Source organism: Bos taurus, chromosome 4 (assembly GCF_002263795.3).
Source record: "Bos taurus isolate L1 Dominette 01449 registration number 42190680 breed Hereford chromosome 4, ARS-UCD2.0, whole genome shotgun sequence".
Classification (NCBI taxonomy): domain Eukaryota; kingdom Metazoa; phylum Chordata; class Mammalia; order Artiodactyla; family Bovidae; genus Bos; species Bos taurus.
This window is the reverse complement of record NC_037331.1, coordinates 80,522,330-80,546,939: the sequence shown is the minus strand read 5'-3', so window position 1 is coordinate 80,546,939 and position 24,610 is coordinate 80,522,330. Positions and strand designations below refer to the sequence as shown.

At 37.1% G+C, this 24,610-nt stretch overlaps 1 protein-coding gene and 1 long non-coding RNA gene across 15 annotated transcripts in view; both read left to right on the top strand.

The window, feature by feature from the left end:
- Positions 1–24,610, top strand: part of SUGCT (succinyl-CoA:glutarate-CoA transferase) — an 875,539-nt gene that overhangs the window by 382,030 nt on the left and 468,899 nt on the right. The window contains exon 13 of one of the 14 annotated variants that reach the window (XM_059885361.1): positions 11,645–23,851. Within the exon in view, the coding sequence (XP_059741344.1) occupies positions 11,645–11,671 (27 nt within the window). The 3' untranslated portion in view covers positions 11,672–23,851. 14 annotated transcript variants of the gene reach the window in all.
- Positions 600–11,637, top strand: LOC112446478 (uncharacterized). The gene is made up of 3 exons (XR_009494331.1): positions 600–4,602; positions 4,881–5,261; positions 5,723–11,637. It is a non-coding gene; the product is annotated as an uncharacterized lncRNA (long non-coding RNA).

Sequence of the window (24,610 nt, the reverse complement as noted above, 5' to 3'; positions counted from 1 at the left end):
ATTCCTTAGTAAGACTGACAGTTTCCCTAATGTATGTTTTATTTATTTACTTTATCATTACTTTTAGTTATCATATGAGTATTTGAATTCTGAATGGAATCTTTATGGGTTTCATCTTCTAATTTGTGCTGGCATATAAGATAGCTGTTGATTTTATATATTGTCTCCATCTAGATTACTAAACTCATTAATTTTAATAATTTTCTAAATATTTCACTGGACATTAGATTGTTGGTGAAGAATGCTAATATTTTTTCTTACACTATATGCTGATTCCTTATATCTTGTTCTTATATTTAATATATTTGCTAAAACCTACTTTTTGTCCTTTTTACTATGCTCTGGAAGAATTCTTATGATATTCCAGATCACTAACTGAATCTTTATCCCTATCCGTATCTATCTTACTTTTACTCATCTATCAATTTGTTTTATTTCAGTCACAATGCTTTTAATTTCTAAAAATTCTCATTATTTCCTTTGGTCCTTTTCTTCCTCTTCTTTTTTCCTGCGTCTGAAGAGTTTTTTTTTTTTTTTTTTTAAGAATGCAATGTTTCCTTTAGTGTCATTGCTTGTAATTATAGTACTTTTAAAAGTTCTTTCTATTTCAGAAATTCTTTTTTTTTAATTTTATTTTATTTTTAAACTTTACATAATTGTATTAAAAACAAGTATCACCTTCATTATTTTTTTTAATTTAAATTTATTTATTTTAATTGGAGGCTAATTACTTTACAATATTGTATTGGTTTTGCCATACAGCAACATGAATCCGCCATGTGTGTACACGTGTTCCCAATCCTGAACCCCCCTCCCACCTCCCTCCCTGTACCATCCCTCTGGGTCATCCCAGTGCACCAGCCCCGAGCATCCTATATCATACATCGAACCTGGACTGGCGATTCATTTCTTATATGATATTATACATGTTTCAATACCATTCTCCCAAATCATCCCACCCTCTCCCTCTCCCACAGAGTCCAAAAGACTGTTCTATACATCTGTGTCTCTTTTGCTGTCTCACATACAGGGTTATCGTTACCATCTTTCTAAATTCCATATATATGCGTTAGTATACTGTATTGGATTGGAGAAGGAAATGGCAACCCACTCCAGTGTTCTTGCCTGGAGAATCCCAGGGACGGGGGAGCTTGGTGGGCTGCCGTCTATGGGGTCGCACAGAGTCAGACACGACTGAAGTGACTTAGCAGCAGCAGCATACTGTACTGGTGTTTTTCTTTCTGGCTTACTTCACTCTGTTTAATAGGCTCCAGTTCCATCCAACTCATTAGAACTGATTCAAATGTATTCTTTTTAATGGCTGAGTAATACTCCATTGTGTATATGTACCACAGCTTTCTTATCTATTCATCTGCTGATGGACATCTAGGTTGCTTCCATGTCCTGGCTATTATAAACAGTGCTACGATGAACATTGGGGTACACGTGTCTCTTTCAATTCTGGTTTCCTCGGTGTGTATGCCCAGCAGTGGGATTGCTGGATCATAAGGCACTTCTATTTCCAGTTTTTTAAGGAATCTCCACACTGTTCTCCATAGTGGCTGTACTAGTTTGCATTCCCACCAACAGTGTAAGAGGGTTCCCTTTTCTCCACACCCTCTCCAGCATTTATTGCTTGTAGACTTTTGGATCGCAGTCATTCTGACTGGCGTGAAATGGTACCTCATTGTGGTTTTGATTTGCATTTCTCTGATAATGATTGATGTTGAGCATCTTTTCATGTGTTTGTTAGCCATCTGTATGTCTTCTTTGGAGAAATGTCTGTTTAGCTCTTTGGCCCATTTTTTTATTGGGTCGTTTATTTTTCTGGAATTGAGCTGCAGGAGTTGCTTGTATATTTTTGAGATTAATTCTTTGTCAGTTGCTGCGTTTGCTATTATTTTCTCCCATTCTGAAGGCTGTCTTTTCACCTTGCTTAGAGTTTCCTTTGTTGTGCAGAAGCTTTTAATTTTAATTAGGTCCCATTTGCTTATTTTTGCTTTTATTTCCAATATTCTGGGAGGTGGGTCATAGAGTATCCTGCCATGATTTATGTCCAACAGTGTTTTGCCTATGTTCTCCTCTAGGGGTTTTATAGTTTCTGGTCTTAACGTTTAGATCTTTAATCCATTTTGAGTTTATTTTTGTGTATGGTGTTAGAAAGTGTTTTAGTTTCATTCTTTTACAAGTGGTTGACCGGTTTTCCCAGCACCACTTGTTAAAGAGATTTATTTTTTAGAGATTAGTTCTGTTTGAAACATTTTTATCACTCTGTTGGTTTTCTTTAAATGTTTGGGATTCTAGTTAGTGTTTTAGTAGTTGTATTTGAAGGACTCAGTTGAATGTTTTTGGTAGTTGGAGAATTATTTTTCAAGGACAAAAGGAATTTCTATTCCTTCAGCAGTGAATTTGGTCAAATCTTAGCATCTGTGGCTCTAGCAGTTTTATGGAGAAAGAAAGGCAAGTGCTTCTAGGAGCTCAGGATCTGACGCTCTCTTCCTTTATAAAGGTGTTTAACTTTGGCATCTGGAATAGCACTTGCTTAATATTTAATCCAAATGCTATTATATAGATTAACCAAAGACCTATGTTAAAGTTTTATTTTTTATATTGAAGTCTTAGACACATGCATTTTCTCCTAGTATTTCTTTTTTTTTTTTTTTTTGAGCTTTCAAGTAAGATTTATTTTTTTTCAAAAGTTTTAAATTTTATTTTATTTTTAAACTTTACAATATTGTATTAGTTTTGCCAAATATCGAAATGAATCCACCACAGGTATACCTGTGTTCCCCATCCTGAACCCTCCTCCCTCCTCCCTCCCCATACCCTCCCTCTGGGTCGTCCCAGTGTACTAGCCCCAAGCATCTAGTATCGTGCATCGAACCTGGATTGGTGACTCGTTTCATACATGATATTATACATGTTTCAATGCCATTCTCCCAAATCTCCCCACCCTCTCCCTCTCCCACAGAGTCCATAAGACTGATCTATACATCAGTGTCTCTTTTGCTGTCTCGTACACAGGGTTATTGTTACCATCTTTCTAAATTCCATATATATGCGTTAGTATACTGTATTGGTGTTTTTCTTTCTGGCTTACTTCACTCTATAATAGGTTCCAGTTTCATCCATCTCATTAGAACTGATTCAAATGTATTCTTTTTAATGACTGAGTAATACTCCATTGTGTATATGTACCACAGCTTTCTTATCCATTCATCTGCTGATGGCATCTAGGTTGCTTCCATGTCCTGGCTATTATAAACAGTGCTGCGATGAACATTGGGGTACACGTGTCTCTTTCCCTTCTGGTTTCCTCAGTGTGTATGCCCCAATCTCAAAAATATACAAGCAACTCCTACAGCTCAACTCCAGAAAAATAAAAGACCCAATCAAAAAATGGGCCAAAGAACTAAATATGCATTTCTCCAAAGAAGACATACAGATGGCTAACAAACATGAAAAGATGCTCAACATCACTCATTATCAGAGAAATGCAAATCAAAACCACTATGAGGTACCATTTCACGCCAGTGTCCTAGTATTTCTAAATATCATATAACAGAATAATCAAATTGGAAGCATTGATCTAAATTAAATCCTGCCTAGTAAATAGACTATATTCTCTGCTTTAATGCCTGTTTTCACTTTGGCATTTTCTATCTTTTATCTTTTGTCCAAAGCTGGGGCTGGAGAAGAGTTGCTGGAATACTCATGACGTATTTTCGAGACAGGGACCATACAACTGTGATTTGAGTTTAGGATTCACATAAGGAAACAGTTGGAGATAAAGCTGGAGTCAGGCTGTGAAGATGTTTATATTTATGTTTAAGTAGTTTAGACTTTATTCTGTTAGCAGTGGAGTATTTCTTATGTGTTCTGAGCAAGGAAGCATCATGATAAAAGCAGCTTTATTTGACAGTGGTCTCCATAATAAATATAAGGGAGAAAGATTATGAGAACATTGTGGTAATCTAGGATGAGATGATAAGGGTCTGAGATAAAGTTTGGGAAGCTGGAATGGAAAGACAGTGACATATAGAAGAGTCTGAACAAAATAACGTTACGTTTTAGTGATTTCTTGGATGAGACAGTGAAGAAAGAGGAGTGCTCAAAGGCGACATGCAAAGTTTCAAGCCTGGGTTGCTGGAAGAGGTAATATAGAAGTAAATAAGGAAATAAAAAAGAGGCAGCTGTTTACTTCCTGACTTTAGCTGTCATTTTAACACTTAGACACAATTGTGTTTTATATCTTGAGCTCCTTTATATATTTCCTGTCCACTGAAGCTGAGAATATCCATTGATTAGATAAGGCTGAGAGGATGAGAGGAGGGATGTAAAAGATGGTGTTTGAACTTTGTGCTGGTCAGACCTGAGGACAATCTGGTTGCAATATCTTCCATTTTACTTGTGACCAAACTATTCAGTGCATCTGGCTAGCTGGACTCAGTCCAGTTCCCATTCTGGACCATAATGAAGGATATCAGACTGGAATCATTTCAAGAAGTTGATTCATGAAAAAATTAGACCTCGACCTGTTCATCTATCAAGAGAAATTGCAAAATTTTATGAAGATTGTTACCAGTAAAAGTTGCTTTAAAGGTACATAAAAATTTTCTTTTCAGGCCTCCTAGTAAGTTTATACTTCTGTTGCTGTTGGTGAATGTACATTCAAGAAATTCATTCTTCTCATAATGGCCCTGTCTTTTCTCAGTAACTTAGTTTCACTGTGCCTGTCTATCTAATGAGTTGCATGGGCATAGTAATTACAGGGTTGCATAACGATTAAATGAGTAAATACAAGTAATGTGTCATGAAGAGTACTTTGCTCATAGTAAGCTCCCAATAATTATTCTTTTTTTTTTTTTTTTTACTCTTAGGAGTCGCAGACCAAAGAAGGGCATCTCTCCTTTTTACTGATCAAGTTGTGATGTTTAAGGCAGTGGTCTCAAACTTTAGTGTACTTTAAGATAATCGCCACAGTTTATTAAAACACAGGTTACTGGGCCTCCTCCCCAGAGTTTTTGATTTGGTTAGTCTAAGATGGGGCCTGACATGTTCCCAGATGATGTTGATGGTGCTGGTTGGGGACTGAATTTTTGAGAACCAGTGGTTTTGGGGGCTGGAAGGGGGAATGAGGTGTGGATTTGTAATGGAGTCAGTTTCTTTGCAGTTAGGAATTCCATACTCTTCTGGCTGTACATCCTGAACTCCAGTCTGCTGTGCTTTTTGTTTTCTGAGCAGCAGAAACCAGTCAGCAGGTGACAAATTTCATTACTCCACTTTCTTTGAATTTTCCCAGGGATTACTAAGTATACAACTGTTAGTGCTGGCACTTTTCTGTTATTTTAAGGATTTGTTGGTTTTTCCAAGGTGGTTTTTCCCTTGATGCCAGAAGATGTGAATAAGAACATGCTGAGGATGTTCGGTCTGTGAAATATTGTAGAATTTATTTTTTTCATTTAATATTAATTTTAATCTGTGCTTTTTTTCTCATCCCTTTTAATTCTCATTTAATTAGTCAGAGTTACAAATGGCATCACTTATAAACATACTTGTAAGCCCAGCAATGTGGCTTTCAGCATTTCTGTAATGAAAGTTTAAACTACTTGGAACTCTAGCTTACATTCTTTTAAGTCTTTATGATCTAAATATTCTTTTCCATGATGCCAAAAAGGTTCTGTGTGATCATCTAAAGTTTGAAATTCTTTTCAAATCAAAGGCACTGCCAAATGCAGAAGCAACTGTGTGTGAAGAAAATGTGTGGAAACACCAGTCATTACAGGTTGGTTTATAAAAAGAGTTGCAGATTGATAGGTCTTTGAAAAATGTTTGGTGACACAAAACTCTTTCAATCAGTTCCAAATCTGGCAACTCTCTTGTTTCGTTAGATTTTCTTCCCTTCACTTTTCTCCTCTCTCTAACAGAGACAGACACATCCCTTTTCCTGCGTCCCATTTTAGATGACTGATGGAAAAGTAAACACCAAATATGAGCATGTGGGGATGGTTTATTTCTTTTTACATTGACTAGAAGGCAGTGTTGAAAGGGAGACACTGCTGTCATTTCACAATGTAGGAAATTTAGAAAAGGTGTTAGAGCTGTTTTAAATAATTTCTTTTTTTGGATTATGCCATTCATGAGGGTATGTAGTCTTTCCTTTATAGCAGGAATTTGTTTAAAGTATATTTGAGATCTCTTGGTGACAAATAAACAATGTGTTCAAAAGAAAGCCCTGTAATTTTTTCATTAGATGATTCATGCTTAAAAATGTCAAATGATCAGGAATGAAAGAGCCAATGATTGGGTCATTTGAAACATATGGTTCAGGAGTTATTTTGCATGGAAACTCTAAATATGGAATCTCAGTCCCTTCTTTTACCCTTGCAAAAAGAGCAGAGTCTGTTGTGCCTAGTTCTTTCAGTTTTACATCTTAAATTCAGTACCGTCTTGACCTGTGAAGCAGCACAGAATAGTGGTTAGATGTAAAGACTAGAGGTGAGTATTTATTCATTTAGCAAAGTTGAGAAAACTATGAAGCCTTTTATGCATCTATTTCTTCATTTGTAAAATAAGATAATTAGTATACTTACCTTGAAAGAGATGAAATAATACACATAAGGCCCTTAAAACAGTTTCTGGCATATAATAGGCACAATCAGTCTTAGCTTTTATTACTGACCTTAAGTGGACTTCTTTAGTTTGATCAACTATTTCCCCCAAAGAGAGAAGATTATGACAACTTCAGTGTAAATTGCTACTTGGAATATCATCTAGGAATGGTTCAGACTTAAAGTGACTTAAATATTATAAAATCAAGCCCATGTTTATGAAAAGTAAAGTAGTGATATTTTGGTCATGGGTTATATTTCTACATATGAGAAAATGCATGCCATTACAGTAATTTCCCCATATTTTAACAACAGGAAATTCTTTTAGGCCAGTAGATTTTGGATTCTTTTGCTTAGTGAGAAAGGACCTGTGATTTTTACTTTTGTACTCTTTTCTCTGATGAATGAAAACTTTGTACAAAAAAGGATGATTTTTAAATTATATTGAAACTTAAGACTGGCTCAAGTTAAATATAACTTCACCTAAAGTAATTCCTCTGAACTGGATATTTAGACTTGAGATGCACATTGAAGATATTTTGGAGATATTAAAATAATGTATCTAGATTACCTATAATACCAAATTTCTGTTTGTTCTTTGAATCTTCTGACTCATTAAGTCAATAATATCTATTACTTTTGGGGGAAGAGATTGACCTGGCTGAAAGCAAGAGAGTCATCATTTGCCTTTGGACTTTCAAATAGAATTGATCATGTCTATAATAAGATGCTGAAACTCCAGTACTTTGGCCACCTGATGTGAAGAGTTGACTCATTGGAAAAGACTCTGATGCTGGGAGGGATTGGGGGCAGGAGGAGAAGGGGACGACAGAGGATGAGATGGGTGGATGGCATCACTGACTCGATGGACGTGAGTCTGAGTGAACTCCAGGAGTTTGTGATGGACAGGGAGGCCTGGCGTGTTGCGACTCATGGGGTCGCAAAGAGTCAGACACGACTGAGCGACTGAACTGAACTGAACTGATAGTAAGATGATAATCTTGAAGTAAGTACTTTTTGTTTGAAAAGGCATTCTTTTTTGAGAAAGAAATAAAAGATGTATGTTATGATTTTCTTATAAATAAAAGGGTTATCATTGAACAGAGCCTGGGTCAGAACACAACACAGCTCAGAACATATGGGAAGTTCCCACAACATGGTTGGGAGTGGGGGGAGAGAGTCATTGAAAGGGAATAAGGTCCAGAAAGCTGATGGAATATCTTCCCTTCTTCATCCTACCCCCTTCAGGTGAGATCTTGAAAGTGAGAGGGAGAAGCAAAATATTAATAGATTTGTCTGAATTGAAGAACATTGAAAGTTGATGCTCCCAGTCACTTGGGAAAACCCTGGAGATTGCAGGATCTCTGTCATAGCAAAATGTACAACATGATGTTGGAATGGTAGAGGATCAATGGCTGATAGGAAGGGCTGAAGGTATGTGGGGTGGGGTCCTGCATCTGCTTAGTGCAGCAGAGAGAAAACTGAAGGCTTCTTCGTCCCTGTTCCTGCTCCATTATCCCACTTCCAGGAGGATCAGTGGACCAAAAAGCACAGTGCAGAATGTGGAGACCTCACCACCAGGCACAATGGCAAACTCCATGGTCATCAACAGTGGGTGCCAAACTGACACCACAATAGTGGGCCAGAGAAATCTGTGTCAATAGCAGACAATCCCCCGTGGACTAGGCAGAATGCAGGACATCTCAACAGAAGCCAGAAAGAACTGGTTGCTCCTCTTCATACAGACAATACCATCTTGGGAAGAAGGAAGAGGAAAGTTTTTCTTTTGTCAAGTTATTAAAAAAAAACCTTTTGTTTGTTTTGCCATCAGTAAAAATGAGGCTTATAAAGAAAATACAATCAGAGATAGAAATTAAAGTGAGTTGAAGAATGTAAATTTCATCCCTACTACAGAAAGTATTAATTAAAATAATCTTTCTGTGTTCTAAAGTACATGAAAAGTTGGGTTTTCCAACTAGAAATGGGGCAAAATATACGCAGTTTGTTCAGCTTCAGTGTGGACCACATGCCCCTAGAGTTCTAGTGTCTGGAGATTTTTAACCTAATTGCTCACCTGACTTCAATTTCTTTCCTTTAAAGCCTATCCTGCATATTTCTGCCCACATAATCATCTGCCTGTAGTCTGCCTCTTTGGTCAACTATTTCCTTAATTCAAGAACCTCAATGATATATTTGTTTATGCCTCGAAGTACTGTGATTCACTCTAAAGGTTTATTTGTTTCTTGCTTTCTTGCTATATTTCATTCCTTTTGAACAGTTCTAATTATAGCATAGCAAGTTGGGAGTAGTTCTGTAACTTTTAGCTGCAGAAGATGACTATTTGGAATCAGTTTTCTTCCTATGCCTTTATTGGTGTTCAAAATATAGTATATATTTTTTGGCATGAAGATACAATTGTTTTAATAAAGAATCAAGCTGACCAAAGCAGGAAGTATATATAACCCTTCAAACACTACTGCTAAGCAATCGAATTCAGTGACCACACTGAAACTTGATAAAAGCATGCTTACAATTTAACTTTGTGGTATATTGAACTCTTATATATCAATGTGCCTGTTTCATAGGTTTGTAAGCTGAAAGTCCTTAATGCTAACTTAATACAAACAAGATAAAATATTCTTAACAGAGTGTGCTAACCATATGCAGGATTCATTTGATGATATTTTTCATTTTCTTTATAAAATATATCTTAGAACCACTAGTGATTTTTGTTCAGAAGTTTAAATCACAAAAATGAAGTGATATCATGGTGAACCATGGGATCCATCATCTCTAAGGGTTTAAATATCAAATTCAGCTAACATAAACTGAATTCCTACTATATCACAAATAGCTTAAGTTCAATGCTTTTGTATTATGTCATGCATTCATTTAATCAACATCCAGTATTTTTTTTTTTTTTTCCACCATGGGTTACATGTGCTAGGTTAGGTACACATGATGAGATGGAAGGCATAGTTTAGCAATTCAAGCAGGGTATAGTGTAGTCAGTCAATTGGACCAATAAACAGGTAACCGTTAGGATAAAGATTTGTATAGGTTGTTCTTGGAGACTAGAGAAGGAGCTGATTTCACTTGGAGGTAGTCAGGGAAGGATTTCCTGAGTGTTAGTCTGTATTATCCAAATAGACAAAGAAGGCATTCAAAACAAAGGGGAAGGGTGAATATGATACCATTCAGTTCAGTTCAGTTCAGTTGCTCAGTCGTGTCTGACTCTTTGCGACCCCATGAATCGCAGCACACCAGGCCTCCCTGTCCATCACCAACTCCTGGAGTTCACTCAGACTCACATCCATCGAGTCAGTGATGCCATCCACCCATCTCATCCTTGTCGTCCCCTTCTCCTCCTGTCCCCAGTCCCTCCCAGCATTAGAGTCTTTTCCAATGAGTCAACTCTTCGCATGAGGTGGCCAAAGTACTGGAGTTTCAGCTTCAGCATCATTCCTTCCAATGAAATCCCTGGGCTGATCTCCTTCAGAATGGACTGGTTGGATCTCCTTGCAGTCCAAGGGACTCTCAAGAGTCTTCTCCAACACCACAGTTCAAAGGCATCAATTCTTCGGTGCTCAGCTTTCTTCACCATTATAGAACCTCAAAGACTTTGATGTGACCAGAACATGAGACTCATGTTGAGAAAGTGGTGAGATACAAGTATTGAAAAGTGGGGTGGCAGCCAGATTGTAAGCTATCTGATTTTAACCTCACAAGAACTCTGTTGGGTGGGTGGTGTCATGCCTGTTTTAAAGATGAGGAATCAGACTTGGGGAGCTTAAACATCTTGCTTATGGCCACACAGTAAGCAGCAGAGTTATATCTCCTGACTGCAAATCTAGTGTTTTTCTCACTACCGCCGTAGAGGAGTTATTGGACTTGTTTCTTAATGGCCACTTTTGTTTTAATAATACAATTAGTCATAAAATATGATCAGTCAGAAAATGTGAGCAAATATTGAATTGAGGCTTTCCTGGTAGTTCAGCTAGTAAAGAATCCACCTGCAACACGGGAGACCTAGTTCGATTCCTGGGTCAGGAAGATCCCTTGGAGAAGGGATAGGCTACCCACTCCAGTATTCTTGGGCTTCCCTGGTGGCTCAGACCATACGGCAAAGAATCCGCCTGCAATGTGGGAGACCTGGGTCAGGAAGATCCCCTGGAGGATGACATGGAAATCCACTCCAGTATTCCTGCCTGGAGAATCCCCATGGACAGAGGAGCCTGGTGGGCTAAGGTCATGCCAGGGGTCACCGAGAGTTGGACACAACTGAACAATTAAGCACACACAACTATTGAATTAGAATTACATTGTGGTTGTGAACAATGTTATTTAGGTAACTACTCAAAAATGTTTTAATAATAGTAATAGTTCTTGCTCTTATAACAGGTGGGAAGTCCCTATCCGCCTCTACATTTATATCCTTATAGTTTGTGTTGAACATGAGATATTTTATTTATTTATTTGAACATTAGATATTTTAAAAATGTGTTTCTACCACAAGCATGGAACAGTATTTAGTTTAGTCTTTCTGAATGCCCACTTGTCCAGAAGCCTGGGAGGAGAGACCAAATAGATGAGGGAACAGGCCTAAGGAGTGGGTCAGACTGGAAGGGTGGCCTCGTGTGGATTTTTATATGAGATTGGTCAAAATCATTGCTTAATTTGTCAGTAATAAGGATCCAACACTACTGGATGATTTAATGCCTTAGAGTAACTTTACAACAGCAGAAGCATAAAAGAATTTATTTTAGAACTCTTAAAACAAAATTTAGCCATGTCTTATGTTCCTTTGGGAACCACAGATGGAAAAAATGTCTTTTTTTTAAGGGAAAATTGGTTAACTGAGGGCTTTCTCTCCTTAGGGGAGGTCCATGTTAGACTTTAGCCAGGTGTATGGGTCTATGTACTTTATCTGGAATGGAGGTAGGGAACCTGTAGGATTTCTTATATTCTTTTCTGTTTTTTAAAAATTTGTTGGCTGTGCCATGTGACTTGTCGAATCTTGGTTCCCTGACCAGGGATGGAACCCGGACCATTGGCTGTGAAAGTATGGACCCCTACCCATTGGACCACCAGGGAATTCCCTCCTTATATTCTTAAAGAGATCCAATAAAGCATGAAAAAAAATAAATATTTTAAGTGTGGCACCACAAACTGAATGTGAGAGTGTGTGTGTATATTTATGTGTTTATGGGTGGCCTCAGATTACTTTTAATCTGTAGTGTTGAATTATCCAAAGTTCATCTTAAGTAAGCATGCAAGAGATTTTAAAAGACATTTCATATTAACATTTGACAATTTTTTTTTTTAATGTTAAGGTGACCTACTGATTCCATCAAGTCATCCAAACAATAGTATCAGCATTAAGTTCCAGAACAGTAAAGCTTTCATGTGAATGTTTAACATGTGAATTTTAAACATGTATTTTAATTATAATGAAATTAAATCAATACTACGTCATTAGTCTATCTGCTCATGTAAATGAGAAAATTGTGGTCTTTAAGTGCAGTTTGGTTGGTTAAGGTTAACAATTTCTGCTTTTTAAAATTCATGATAGGCTACTAAGCCTCCTGATAAACCCTTCCTTCCACTCCAAAAATGTTTTGGGGTAATTCAAAATAGAATGTGAGTTACTAAATAACTGTAGGTGCTGAAGTAATATAGTTTAATAGTTATGAAATGCAAGGAGCATCATTATGAAGTCTGTATTAAATGAAGAGCCAGAGTGTAGAAAGTGATTCAACCATAAAAAAATGGATTAATAGTACATTGAACAATAAAATTCAAATCTGGGAATCATGTTTGCATAATCTAAAAGTTTTCTACATCCTCAGTTGTTCTTTTAAGTATTTATTCTTTTTAAAGAGTGCCTCTGAAGCTTCTTTCACTTTGCACAAATTATTGGCCTCAAAATGTAAATTTAATAGTATTGCATCTAATCTAAGTTTTTTAGAACAGTAATTAAATATCAATATTCTTCTTTGAAAACTTATCTATGAAAGCTACAGAAAAAATATATAAATGAAAAATCCAGAATTTTATCCTCTCTGAGATAGTTTTATTGATTTTTATGCATTCAGAAAATATTCTTTGATATATTTTATACTCTTTTAAAAATCTGTTTTGAAATTTAGCTGAAGAATCACTTCTACTGTTTGAGGGTAAGAAAATTCTATGATTCTATGTTCAATCTCTTTAGAAAGAGTTCTTATAACTTTGTTGTTGTTGTTGTTCAGTCACTAAGTCATGTCTGACTCTTTGTGACCCCATGGACTGCAGCACACCAGGCTCCTTTGTCTTTCACTATCTCCCAGAGTTTCCTCAAACTCATGTTTGTTGAATTGATGATGCTTTCTAACCATCTAATCCTCTGCTGCCCCTTTTTCCTTTTGCCGTCAATCAGGGGCTTTTCTAATGAATCGGCTCTTCACATCATGTGGCCAGAGTACTGGAGCTTTAGCTTCAGCATCAGTTCTTCCAATGAATATTCAGGGTTGATTTCCTTTAGGATTGACTGGTTTGATCTTCTTGCAGCCCAAAGGACTCTCCAGAGTGTTCTCCAGCACCACAATTTGAAAGCATCAATTCTTTGGTGCTCAGTCTTCTTTATGATCCAACTCTCACATCAGTATGTGACTGCTGTAAAAACCGTATGCTATGCTTAGCCTCTCAGTCATGTCCAACTCCGTGTGACACTATGGATGGTAGCCTGCCAGGCTCCCCTGTCCTTGGGATTTTCCAGGAAAAGCCGTAGCTTTGAGTATACGGACCTTTGTCAACAGTGATGTCTTTGCTTTTAAATATGCTCTCTAGATTTGTCATAGCTTTCCTTCCAAGGGATTCCCTCATAGCTCAGTTGGTAAAAATCCGCTTGCAATGCAGGAGACCCTGATTCGATTCCTGGACCAGGAAGAGTCAGTGGAGAAATGGATAGGCTACCCACTCCAGTATTCTTGGGCTTCCCTTGTGGCTCAGCTGGTAAAGAATCTGCCTGCAATGCGGGAGACCTGGGTTCGATCCCTGGGTTGGGAAGATCCCCTGGAGAAGGGAAAGGCTACCCACTCCAGTATTCTGGCCTGGAGAATTCCATGGACTATACAGTCCATGGGGTCGCAAAGAGTCAGACACGACTGAACGACTTTCACTCATACTTTCCTTCCGAGGAGCAAGCATCTTTGAATTTCACAGCTGAAGTCACTATCCACAGTGATTTTTGAGCTCAAGAAAATAAAATCTGTCACTGTTTCCACTTTTTGGAAAGTGGCTTCTATTTGCCATGAAGTGATGGGACTAGATGCCATGATCTTAGTTTTTTTTTGAATGTTGAATTTCCCACCAGCTTTTTCACTCTCCTTTTTCACCCACTTTAGTTCCTCTGAGCGACTGAACTGAACTGAACTAACTATGAGGAAGAAGAGGTTTCATAGTCTAGAAAAAGGAGTATAACAAATCGAGTAAGAGCTTGAACATGACAGAAATGGGAAAAACCTATAAGAAAGGGTACCTCATGCTCTGAGACTGTCAGGAAGAAGTGGGAGAGGAGCATGGTGGATTAAAGGTGAAGGGACAGAAAGTAGAGGGAATTCCTGCTTTGTTCATTTTCTCAATAAAGTAGTAGGCAAAATTATTTGTGACTGATCAGCTTAGAAGCAAGGCAATCATGAGGGATGTGAGGATGGGAAGTTTTGGAATGGCTACTCTTAGAATTGGATGGGAGCTCACTAACTAAGGCCAAGCAAGTAGTTAGCTGTGTGATACTGAGATCCATTACTTTAATAAGCATTTCCTAAAGCCATGCTACATGTTAAATATTTGGTTAGGCTGTGGGGATACAGATATGAAAGACCTGGTCCTGGTCTCCTGGGTCAGGAAGATCCCCTGGAGAAGGAAATGGCAACCCACATCAGTATTCTTGCCTGGAAAATCCCATGGACAGGGAAGCCTGGTGGGCTGTAATCAATGGGGTTGCAGAGTTGGACATGACTTAGTCACTGAGCACACAAATTACTAGTTACTATGTGGATGCTGCTCTGGGAGCTGAGAGTAGAGACATTTTTCTCAGCCTGGGGAGAAGAGAGAAGTTGATAATTTTTCTTAAAGGAGAGTTTCTTAGACCCTTTTATGTACCTGGTTAGCTTTACTATCATCAACACAATGGCCATGAATTTGAGCAAACTCCGGGAGAGAGTGAAGGAGAGGAAAGCCTGGCATGCTGTAGTTCTTGGGGTCACAGAGAGTTGGACATGACTTAGCAACTGAACAAGCTTTACTTTATGCATTTAAGATGATACAGTTTTCAAGTAAAGTCAGAAGATTCTAAAAAGGTAAGTTATTCACTAAATGATATCTGACAGAACAATATAAAATAAACCACAAAAATCTTAAAAAAAAAAACAAAAAGCATTCACAGTCTTTCAGTTGTTAGTGACCAAAACCCAATTTAAAGTCAAGACAAAAAAAAAATGAAGCTATAGATTCATACTATTGCAATATGTTGGAGTCACTCCTGGTTTCAAGAATGGCTGCATTAAGGGGTTCAAATAATATCGTCAGGGTCTTTGTTTTACTACATGTTTGAGAAAGGAGCCTCCTTTTAAAATTTTTAATATTTTCAGCCTCACCCTGCAGCATGTGGGATCTTAGTTCTCCCACCAGGGATTGAACCCACACCCCCTGCAGTGGAAGGTGAAGTCTTAACCACTGGACCACCAGAGAAGTCTGAGGAAGGAACCTCTTTACTCCAGCAGTACCTATGAGCCTGTATTCCCTTTGAGAATAAAAATGTTCTTTTGCCAAAGTAGTGTGGCAGACTCCTGAGCCCCAGGTGCAGCAAAACTACATTCCCTATCAAATCTAGCCACTGAATATGATGAGAAATATTTGCCTTATCATTATAAAACAAAACATCCTATTCTGTATATTTTTATTAAAATTTGGGATAAAACTATAAAGTCTATAATGCTAATCAGCTGAGTACTTTTAAGGCTTTAATTAATAGATTAATTATGAAAGCTTTACCTTTATTAAACCAAGTAGTCACCAATTATTTCATTATAATTCTGAATATACACCATGTGCAACTCTGGTATTTAGAATGAGTAAACAATAGAAAACAAATGTACATTAGATCTTAGATGTGGATGTAGCCTAAATTTATGTGTTTGAGAAATAATTTTTATGGTTATACAGCCCTGAATAGATAAAGCATTATAAATCCTTCATTATGGGTTCTCCTTAACATTCAAATGTACTGGCCTCTTAACAGAGATTTTGAAGATTCTGAATTTAGTACAATCCATAGGACCATTAAACACTTTTTATAATAATGTTTAATATAAATAGGAAACTATTAGATAGTGCAAATTTAATTTTCTTGAGACTTTCTAAAAAGTCAGAACACAGTAGCATAAGGGTAATTTTAGACTAACTCCACTATGAGCAAGGAGATTTATATTTGGGGAAGCTTAGAAAACAATTTATATATTTTATGGGATTAATCATTATGAGTCATTTAATGTGGCCTATTGCATATGTTTGAATTTCTTTTTTTCTGTTTTTAGACTAATGACTGAGATACCTACAAAACATACTGTTTCCTTTACTTTATTTAACTTTACAACCTTAGTGGCATTCATCTGTAGTCGGTCAATTTAATTTTATTATTGATGTTGCTCTTATATTAAGTCAAGTAAGAAAATACCTCCAAGGTGAAGCACATCATGTTGTATTTTGGTAGTTAAAATTTATTACTATGATTAATGGCAGTGATAACTATTATTATTTTTGCATCATTAAGCATTGACATTTTTGACATAGGAAACCATCACCACAGTCAAGGTAATGAACATATTCATCCATTTAGTATTAATTTTTAATGCTTGGATTTTGAAACTATGTTTGAAAACAGTTTGAAGGATGAAAGTATTAGGGTTATTACTGATTACCAGATAAATGGTCTGGTATGAAAGATATAAAACAATATAAAAAGTTTAAAGTTTGTGCATAGCCTACTATAGAAAATGAAGGCTTATGACTCGATTTTCACCATCAAAATATTCTCTTTCCACCCTCTTAAAATAACCAGATAAGGTTACAGTTATGGTCACCAAGTTTTTTTGTTTGCTTTTTTCTTTTATTTTTTTCCCCTTTCTTTCTTTTTTTGACAGCAGGGCATTCTGCCCTTTAAGTTTCTAGTCAGAGTTTGATGCTCTGTAAAACAGAATAAGAACCATTGTTATATAAGCACCACATGTAGGCAAGGTATGTTTGGCTTTAGTTCAGAATTTTAAAGATTAGAATACAAAAGCTAATAAGCTGGGTAATGTTTTCAAGAAATACTTCTCAACACAAACCAAAGCAAAGATTAAGTCTGGGTGCTGATGACACAAAGGAATGATAAAAAGTAAGCATTCAGATTTCACCAGGGACATTTTCTTGAGCAAAGTCTAAATACATAAGAGCCCTGTCTCTGTATTAGTGGGTATACAGATGAAGAAAGATTGATTGAGATGCTTTGGTGCTGTCCAAGGACAGGAGCAAGATGCACAGATAAAAGATGGCTCTTCTTTAGAAGGCTCTAAAGTGAAGTTCAGACTAACTTCTCCCTAGGCATTGAGATTATTCTGTTTATTTATTTTCAACTTTCTCGCTCAAGAAGATAAAGCAGCCAGTAGGACAATCTGGGCAAAGAAGAATATGTGTTAGAATAGTAAAATAGGTCTGAGAAGAGGTAAAACACAAAATATGAAATGCTGCGTAGTCTAGCACATTCAGAAGTGACCTCCGGTTTCATTCTGAGATTTCTAGCAGGCAGCACAAAGAAGGAAACTAAATTGCTTATATAAGTATTAGGATTTTCATAGGATTAAAATAAACAGTTGTTCTAGAGAAGCAAAATTCTTCTACTAAAGAGACACATTTCTCTTGTTAATGCTTATAGAGTTAGGGAAATGATGGTTTCTTTCATTTCGTCTCAAATGTTGTATAGAATCTTCTGATTTCCAAAATACTAAATGAAAGTTGGGCATATAAAGTGAAATAAAAATTTCTTACCAACATTACTTAATCCCTAGAAAAATGCTTCTGACATTTTGAATCATGGAGTAGATTATTGTTTTGAGCACCAACTAAATGCCAGTAATAACTAAGGTGCTGTCAGACTTTGGAAACCAGTGATATTGAACATATTTTATGCATGCTCTTTTGCAGGTTCCAAAGTACTCTCCCATTTATTATCATGTCACATTTTTACAGTGTGTCTGAGGATTACATAGTATTATCCCTATTGACAGCAGTCTGCATACTGGTTTGAGGCCAAGGTACTTGCTTAAGCTCACACAGCATTGAAGTGGTATAGCTGGAACTCAAAATAAAACCAAATCTTTCTTTCTTAAAATAATGTATTTTCCCCACTATAGCAAATAAAATTCAATTTTGCAAGGAAAACCTCTCACTTAATCATATATCATTTCTTTCTAAGACTTAATTCACATTTTAGTAGCATACTTCTATCTATTGTTTCACCTTGATAATGTGGAATAGGTTGGGGAAAGGACAGGCATAATAAAATCGCTACCATTTATCAAGTACCATACCATTGTTTCATTTGGTTATTAGTGATACAATAGTCCTATAAAGCCAGTCTCATTGTTCATATTTTGCAGATGCGAAAACTGATGGCAGAAGAAATAAAAAGTAACAGAGCTGTATGTGACAGAGTCAGAATTCTAACCATGTCAGTTTGACTCCAAAGACCTTGTTCTTGATCATCACACTGTGTGACTTGGCAACTTTCATGATATTAATCAAGCAAGTGTTCATGATGTTCTCACACATAATTAAGTGTGAGACCACTGTTGCTCTGCCTTTATCAGGAAAGTTACAGAAAGTATAGCTATTTGCATAGGCTACTAGGTAAATACCCATCTACCCTCTAGGGAAAATTAATGTTGGCAAGAAGTAGAATTTTCTTTACCACTTTTTGTATCTGTGTATAAGAGCAGGGCTTTGGGGTTTCCCAAGATGAAGCTGCCAGCATAATGCCCATTAGGTCCTTAAAGTGAGTAGTGAAGAAATTTACTTGTGCATCTGATCAAGGGGGACTGTTTGTAGATGTCACAGTAAAATCTCTACTTTAGAATCAGCACATTAGCAACTTCTTCCTAACCTTCAATGTGGAGTTTGAGGTAGTGAATGGTGCTGTCATTTTTAGTTCAGCTGGCCAAGGGAAATTGTGGTTTTAGAAATCAGAGGATGAACCTTATCTCACTTATTTTAGATTTCAAAGCAATCATTTTTCTCTGTCACTGTCCACACATACTCTCATGCTTTTAGTTTATTTTTATTTATATATTAATATTTTATGTCTTTCTTCAGGTACTATAGTAGGCTTTGTAGTGAGTGCAAAAATGAGAAAAATAAATATGCCTCTACCTTAGAGTAATTTGTAATTCTGCAGAGGGTGAAGAGAAAAGAGAAGCATTTCAGATGAAAAATTTTGGGGCTATATAAGCCAAAGGCCAAAGTAAAACAGAACCATGAAGAGTCAGTGCATTAGTAAGTAGAGAGATGGAAGTGAAACAATGATGAGATATCAGTTTACACTGAGTAAAGTAGCAAGACTTGGCTGGATAGAGCCATGTGTTGACACAGATGTGGAATATAGAGGCCAACATGCACCTCTGTTGAGATTCCTGCCAGTGAAGACCTTTTGGAGAATGATTTGCCATTATTTGGTCAATAGGCTTACTTATTCCTGTGATCCTGTGATTCTGCTCTTTATTCCTGTGATCCTGTGATTCTGCTCTTTGGCATATATCCCAAGAAGAATTCCAAAACAGGTCCATGAGGGGGAATGTATGAAGATACTCATTTCTGGTGGCCAGGAATTCAATGTTAAATGTGTAGGTAAGGGACTTATGCATTGGTCCAATGGTTAAGAATCCACCTTCCAATGCAGGGGATGTGGATTTAATTCCTTGTCAGGGAACTAAGATCCCTGTGAGCCTCAAGGAAGAGCCTGTGGGCCATGATGAAAGATCCAACATGTCACCACTGAGACTTGATGCAGCCAAGAAAACCAAACCAAAACTTTAGGTAAAATGTAAGCAATGCACAGAAGGATCACAAAAGACCATGGAGAAATAAAAGAAGCAGACTGACATCTATCAGTGTTCATTTAAGTAAATTAATGTGTGTGCATAAAACTAATACATATTTTCCAAGAATAATTATGAATAAAAGGATATAATGCATATTAGAAAGTTTTCCTGTGGGAGAAGGAGTCTAGGAATGAGAATTGGGAATAAAAGGGAAAATAAATATAACACAAGTACTATCCACGAACCAATGAGGATAGTCTGTGAGAGTAAACAAGTAGAATGTTCAACTCTCTACAGTAGGAAAAATAAAAACCTTGGGGATTCAAGGAAGTAAAAGTTCACAACTTGAAAAGTTCAGGAAATATTTCATGAGGAAATGGCATTTGATCTGTGTCTCAAAGGTTGGGTAAATTTGGACAGAGAACACAAAGGATGGCATGCTGGTATAGGTGGTACATACAGAGATATATGAAGAGGGCCTTCCAAAGAAAAGGATCAGGATCTGCAAATGCTTGGTAATACAGAGGCAGGGGTAAGGGTTCAGTGAGGAGAGAGGTATTCACTTCAGTTGGAATATATGGTATAGATGCTGCAATAAAATAATAGCTAACATTTAGTACTGTCAGGCTGTTGGCTGAGTCATTTATGTACCTTTCCTATTAATCCTCACAATAATTCTATCACATCTGTAATCTACTCATAACCATCATTATCATCATCCTCTTTACAGACAGGAAACCATGGCCTAAAGAGTAACTTTCTAGCCACACATCCTCTAAGTGCTGGTCATGATGAAAAGCCAGGTATATTTGACTCCAAAATCTGTGCTCTTAACCTCCATGCTAGATTCCCTTTCAAGGCCATGCTCTGTATTTTTCTGTCAGTGTATATGCAGAGGGGTTGGGTAGTGAAGTGGTTAAAGTAGTCAAAGCTTGGCCCTGTGTTATGTATGGCTTTAATTATCCCTTACTACTGATTAGTATGATAGCAAAAGGATATTCAAGAAGGAAGCTGCCCATATTATAAAGCCCTGCCTATGTTATAAAGGCCTTTCTGCTCATGTGTCTCTCATTGAAATGATGGAGGGGCGCTGCCAACATCAAACTAAATAAGGAGAAAACATTTATAAGCACCCTTTTAACCCTGTTAGAGCTATACATTCTGAAATCCCTTCAAGTAACAAGTGGGTAAGAACAAAAGGGGCAAAACTGGCCTTTCAACTACAAAGACTGAGGTTTAAGCTCCAGAGAACCCCATTTATCATGCTGCCTTGTTACTGTTAAACTCCAAACTTCAATCTGGTTTAAGATCGGAGAAATGGCCACATCTATAAGATAGGCTTCTGTGCCTTAGCTTATTGAGCTGGAATGTAGCACATCTCATTCTGGGCAATATGGGGATAGAATTTGGTTCCTTGGAAATGAATAGCCAGGTTCATGACTATGCCTATTCCCACATTTTGGAAAGTAATATTTGCAACGTGAGAAACCATTAAGTATAGAAGCCCACCAATGGAAAACAAAAGTTGAAATGTTTAGAAAGGACTTTTAGTGATAGGCCATATGACCTGAGGTTTCAAAAATGTCTGTTTTTTATTTATGTCTTCCTCTTTCTCGCATCTCTACCCATTTCTCAAATTCTTCAGTGGCTATTTACACATCACAACATCTGGGATTGGGCTTACAGCACCTGCTATAAGAAGCAGAGATTTTTCCTGCTAACACATGCCTTTAAATGGCAAAATTTAAATGAATATTTCTTATTTAGTTCAAAAAGAGTATGGTTTAAAATCTGGTTCTAAACAAATATACAGCTTAAGAAACTGTAACAGCAACATAATTTTAAGAGAAGAAATACCCAAACATGAAGATCTTGATAAAGGAATAAAACAAATGAAGGACTCAACACACAGACTGAAAACAGACCCTTCATAGTTTGGACCTGGAAGACTCTGCAGTACATCTGTTTAACATCTTGCAGTTTGAAGAACTCTGCCTTGAAAAACCTTCTGTACCAATGACACACAGAATAAAAGGTTATGTTATGACTTTCAGATGGAAACCTGCAAAAGTTTATCTGCTGGACTAAACCATTAACTCTTACTATTTCTGATTCTGTTAGAAATATTTCTCATGTGTGAATTATAATTAATATTTTACGTTTACATCAGAAAAGCAGAAAGAATTTTTAGTTGGAGAGAGAGAACATGCTGTGGAATGAATAGAATGTTTGAGTTGTGATGTCTAAATGGAACTAAAATCCCCCCAGTCGGGATTTTATAGAGTGAATTGTAATAATAAGCATATATGCCTATATATTGGGTTGGGACCAAAAGCACTCTATTTGAAATGTAAGGATGTTGCAAAACCTCCGTCACCGGCAACATTCATTGAAAGTTTTGTTGAGACAACAGGATTCTATTTGCTTCCAAGTATGGGTGCAGAAAAATGCCTTTACACTGGTGTGGCAAAAATCATACTGGGTAAGGAAGTAGTGTCATTTGGCATAAAGTTGTAAAAAAAAAAAATGTAAATCCCTTTTGTGATTGGTTTGCTACCAGAATTACATTGTGTTTGCTTGCAATTTACTTGGCTCTCAGGGGTAAAAATAGAGAGAGCAGTTCTTACATACACTGGGTTCTCCAGTGTTTAGGTGTCATGTGGATGTGCGTTTCCTTGATCTGCAGGAAGGAGATAGTTGCTTTTTCTCTAATCACAGAGGAGGCTCACTACCAGCCTCTTGCCTCTGTGTGCTCAGCATCCAGCAGACATCTCCGAAATGCTATTTGAAGCTTATTGTGCAGCAAGTGTGTGTGTGTGTGAGTGAGCAAAGGAGAAATATCATTTTCTTCGGAGACATACACACCCTTGAACCCAGATGAAGCAAGAATCTGCTATGCAAGGGGCTTGCTGCGAGGAATTTTTCCATGTGCATTTTATTATGCTGAGGCTGACCATGGTGACAAGTTATGCATTAAATAGCTATCTGTCTTTTGTGAAATTTCACATTCTCTTCTCTTTGTAGGGAAAGTGATGTAATACTCTATTGCTTGTATAAACAATATCATTTCATTAGAGGGTGTCGTTTCCCCTCACATACCATAAGCAGCATGCATCGCTGAGATGCATCATGGACTTGGTTGCAGAATGATTACCTGTGCTCTTGGGGACAGTGAGGTGCATATACTCACACTGTTAGTAGCCAGAAGTTTTCACTGGGGAAATAAGTTTAGTATACTGTTATTAATTTGGTTTAGAAAATTGCTGCAGAGTGCTCAGACAAATAAGATGTAGCAGAACACATGGTCTTCGTTATTCAATAACTATCCCTCTGCAAAGGAAACATGGTCTATTTCCCATTTGAGAAGGAGCTTACAACAAACTAGTAAATATGGAGAGAGGGCTACATATGTACTATAATTTTATGGAATTGTTCTCCTCATGCACTTATAAAGCCCTGCCCCACTTCACAGACTCACACAGCAGGTCCACATCGATGTATTCCCAGCTGGAATTAGCATAATCATTACCACATTATAAACAAGCCGGTGGAAAAATAGCCTGAGAGATTTAGATGGCTTGTTTTATAAATGAAGGCAGGGGGGGATGGAGAACCAGATAGTTTTGGAAGGAATCCTCCTTTTTTCCCTCTTTAGAAATAATAGGTTGGAGCTCATAAACCTCAATTAATAGCATGGAATGAGGAGGCAGAGTTGAAAGGAGTCATGACATATTCAGTATTCCTGGAGAAAAGTCAGGGAAAGGTTCACCACAGAGCCCCTCCACTGGAAGAAGTTCTCATTCGATGATGGAAATGTTGAGCCTTTCTTTTTTCTTTTCTATTGGATCACAAGTGGAAAACCTTTCTTCTGGTTTAATATAGTTCCTGTTGGTCAGGGTCTCTGGCTCTTTCTCCTTTCTCTATTGTACTTTTTCCTGGAGTTGACTAGATGAGAAATCCGGATATAATAGCTAATTCCACATTTACTGCCAAGACCAGAAATAAAATATGATGTAAAATATGGCCTTACCTGAAAGCTTCAGGACATTAAATGCTGTTAGATCCAGGTTGAGTTGAAAAAAAAAAAAGAACCCAAGGCAAAGAAAGGAAAAGGATTTTATGAAAGTAAGAGATGGTACATGTGTCCAGGTTCTAAGAGATCAGACAACAGGATGAAAAGAGATTTAGTGTGCTGTCCTTTTTTTCTTCTTTCTTTTTTTTCTGTTGATTTTCCAGGCAGACAGAGAATAACTAAGTAATATGCTAGTCACTGGAGAATCATGGGTGTGTGCATTTAAACTTCTGACTCAGGAATTACCCAGAGAACTGTATTATTCTCAGGAAGATGGTGTTGGTGAATGTGGGTGAGGCAGTGCACTCTCTATGTGTTTATTACATCTTTTGTGGCCTTGTGATTTGTTTGTAAGATGGTTGAATTTGATCAGATGGGCTTAACCATGAAGATCTATAAAAGAGATCCACATTCATATGTAATGTGGATCACATGGATTTGAACATCTGAGGGAGTTAATCTTTAGATATAGTATTCAAGTGCTTCTCAGCTTTGATGGGAGATTTCTATTTGGAGTAAAGGTAAGGTTTTTTCTTCCTAGACTTAGACTCAGATCTGGAAGACCATTAAGTCTAGTATACCTGTGGGAAGGGAATGCACATATATCAAACTGGTATCGCTGTCTGGTCTGCTGGAAGTTCACTGAACCCCTGCACGATAACTTCAAATTTCATCAAGTCCTGAAGTGACTTAATGTTTCATTATAAATAAATTATCAGATATGGAATGTTTTATTCTTATAAATTGGCTTTTTCCATGATTAAGAAAGAGGATTGGATTAAAACAGGCCTATTTCAAAGTAATGTGCCTAT